The 3446-nt window shown below is 48.8% G+C and overlaps 1 protein-coding gene across 1 annotated transcript; it reads right to left on the reverse strand.

The window, feature by feature from the left end:
* Nucleotides 1-858: 858 nt before the first annotated feature.
* Nucleotides 859-1649, reverse strand: LOC121813129 (the record flags this gene model as incomplete). The annotated part of the gene is given in 1 exon segment (XM_042216651.1): nucleotides 859-1649. A coding segment is annotated over 1 exon segment (791 nt), but the record flags the coding sequence as incomplete, so codon positions are not given.
* Nucleotides 1650-3446: the final 1797 nt, after the last annotated feature.

The raw sequence follows: 3446 nt of genomic DNA on the forward strand, positions 1-3446 counted from the left end.
TGAAGACTCGTTGTAGCGGCTCCCCAAGTTCAGCAGCACACGCCTTTAGCATCCTAGGACACACCTTGTCTGGGCCTGCTGCCTTTCTGGGGCGAAGCTTCCTCAGTTGTCTCCTGACCTGATCCACTGTGACACTGGGAGATGTTTGGGAGGAGGGGAGGGGGGGAGATGTCTTGCTGCTGAGAGAGGGATTGGAGGAGGGGGGTGTCATGGTGTCAGGAAGGGGGGGAAGCGAGGGAGGTAGGAGAGTGGGGAGAGGACTCTGTAGTGAAGGTGAGGGTGAGGGTGGGGGGGTTGTGGGCTGGTCAAACCTGTTGAAGAAGTTGTTGAGTTCGTTTGCCTTCTCCACAGTCCCCCCCACTGTGCTTTTCTTGGTGTTGTGGCCTGTGATGGTTTTCACACCATTCCAGACCTCCCTCATATTGTTCCTCTCCAACTTCTGCTCCACCTTCCTCCTGTAGGTGTCCTTTGCTTCCCTCAGGCAGCGTTTCACCTCCCGCTGTGCTGCTTTCATCTCCTCCTTCACTTTGCTCCTGAAAGCCTTCTTCTTCATGTTGAGGACAGCTTTGACTTCCTGTGTTACCCACGGTTTGTTATTAGGATAACACCGTACCGTCTTAGCAGGGGCGACCGTGTCCACACAAAAGTTGAGGTAGTCTGTAAGACAGTGTGTCGCCCCCTCTATGTCCTCACCATGTGGGCTCAGGAGCACATCCCAGTCTGTGGTGTCATAGCAGTCTCTCAGAGCATCCTCCTTTTCTGGGGTCCATCTCCGGATGGAGCGCGTTGTGACAGGCTGCCTTTGGACGAGGGGTGTGTATTGTGGCTGTAGGTAAACCAGGTTGTGGTCTGACTTCCCTAGTGGGGGGAGGGGGTGGCTCTGTATGCATCTCTCACATTAGCATACAGTAGGTCAATTGTCCTGTTGCTCCTTGTGGGACAATTCACAAACTGGTGAAAAGCAGCCAGAGTAGAGTCCAGTGTGGCATGGTTAAAGTCTCCAGATATAATAATGAAAGCCTCGGGGTTTTGTGTCTGAAGTCTTGCTGTGACTGTGTGTATTTTCTCACAGGCAGCTGTTGCGTCGGCCCTCGGAGGGATGTAAACACACACACAGATCACATGACTGAACTCCCGAGGTAGATAATATGGCCGCAAGCTAACAGCTAGCAGCTCCAGGTCCGGACGGCATACCGAAACTTTAACGGAGACGTGTCCAGGGTTACAGTATCTGTTGTTAACGTAGACAATGAGTCCCCCACCTCTGCTTTTTCCGCTGGCCTGCGTGTCCCTATCGGCTCTCACGGATGTGAAACCGCATAGGTCTACGTTAGCCTGCGGCGTTAGCTCGGTTAGCCACGTCTCCGTGAAGATAAACAAGCTGCACTCACGGTATAGTCTGTGGTTGTTCAGAGCGCACAGTTCATCAATCTTATTCTGTAACGAGTTCACGTTGCCCATGATCACTGTCGGGATTGATGGTTTGAATCGCCTCCGGTGATCCGCTCTCCTCGCTCCAGCTTTGCAGCCTCTGTAGCTCCTCTTTAGCTCGGCCGGGATGTTGTGTCGCATGCCGGTCTGTCCCTTTGTTTTTAGTGCCAGCAGCTCCGCTCTCGAATAAATGAAGGAGCTGGTTCCAGAAGTTTTGATTAATCCAAATTGTCACTAGGTGTGAATGTGAGTGTGAATGGTTGTCTGTCCCTATGTGTTAGCCCTGCGACAGACTGGCGACCTGTCCAGGGTGTACCCCGCCTTTCGCCCTATGACAGCTGGGATAGGCTCCAGCGCCCCCCGCGACCCTGAAAAGGATAAGCGGAAGCGAATGGATGGATGGATGGATATATTTTTATTTATTTATTTTATTAGTATTTTCCTTAAATGTGTTAAATATACATTTTCTCATCTAAATGTCCACTGAGCTGTGAGCCAGGGGGCGGTAATGCGCCTTAACATTGGTTGCCAACCAAGAAGAAGAAGAAGAAGCTGTGAGCCAGGAGGGAGGGGGTGAGTGAGTGATTCGTTCGTTCTATGATTCAGCACAGGAGGGAGGGGGTGAGCGAGTCCTGAGTGATTCGCACACGCTTACGAATCAGCACAGGAGGGAGGGGGTTAGTGAGTCCTGAGTGATTCGTTCGCTCTATGATTCAGCACAGGAGGGAGGGCTGAGTAGCTCAAATGTGCTGTTAGCATGTTAGCAGAGCGATGCTACTGTGAACCGAGGAGCTATTTTCTTGATGTGAGCTTCTACTCAGGGTTTTTTCTTCCAGTTCAGAGCAGAAATTTTTTTTTGTTACGATACTGGGTGTTGTGTTTTTCTCCACAATTTTAATTATAAGCTAGATCATTGCTGCTAACAGCAACAGGGATGAGTCAGTGAGTCAGTTGGGCTTGTGAATCATGAGTCAGTAAAGTGATTCTCGAGTATTGAACGATTCGTTCATGATTCGCGCGTCACTAGCGGGGATTTTGAAAGTACCAGTTTGAGTTGCTCTACAACAATAAGATGTCTGATGAAGAAGCGGAAGCTAGCGCGACAGCTACACAGCCTCGCACGCCACCGCCCCAAGCAAACACCGGGGGACAGGGGAAGAGGCCATACGGCTAGCGAGTCGGCTACGAGATTAGCTAAGCTAGTGAGACAGTAAAGACATGGTGAGTTAATACTTTGGTTATAAATTAGCGTGTGAGTACACAGAGTGTGCAAGTGAAGATTACACTATGACATAAGAAGATATGTACAACTTTTTCATTAAATTGCTATGCAGATAAGCTACACAGAAACACCACTGTGTGTTGGAACAAGAAACAGGAAGTGACACTCAACTGCAGAGAGAGCGAACACCAAATGACAGCGCCACCCAACTACAGAAAAAAACCAAAACAATCATAAAGTATGTGTAGTCATTACTGACTGTCTGTCGAAAATATGTGGTGTGACCTCTTAATTCAGAATGAATTCGGGTATGAATTCCATGTCTATTAGTGGCATCACACTGGATCCACTGGTGCGGCTGTTCCTGTCATCTTCACAGGCCTGCAGGAGGTTGTTGTTGCGGTGTTTATACGGGCACTTAATTTCCACACATCCTTTACCACAACATTCACATTTTACAAGCGCATCAGGGGTGGCACCCAATTCTGGTGAAAGTTGGGCAGCACGCTAACGTCTTTTGTTCATTCTGTCTGCTCATAAGGGTCTGACCCTTTCACTCCTTTGATTTTTTTTTTTTTTTCCTTGTACCTTTTCTTTGCCTTTTCGTCGAGTCTGTCTTTGTACGGACTAGAGATGGACCGATCCGATATTACATATCGGTATCGGTCCGATACTGACCTAAATGACTGGATCGGATATCGGAGAAAAATAAAAAATGTAATCCGATCCATTAAATATCACGAAAGCACCTCACAAAACTTGCAACACGCCGTAACTCACCGCAGAATGTTAG

This window comes from Haplochromis burtoni, unplaced genomic scaffold (genome assembly GCF_018398535.1).
Source record: "Haplochromis burtoni strain Fernald_Lab_line unplaced genomic scaffold, NCSU_Asbu1 Contig_1168, whole genome shotgun sequence".
NCBI lineage: Eukaryota > Metazoa > Chordata > Actinopteri > Cichliformes > Cichlidae > Haplochromis > Haplochromis burtoni.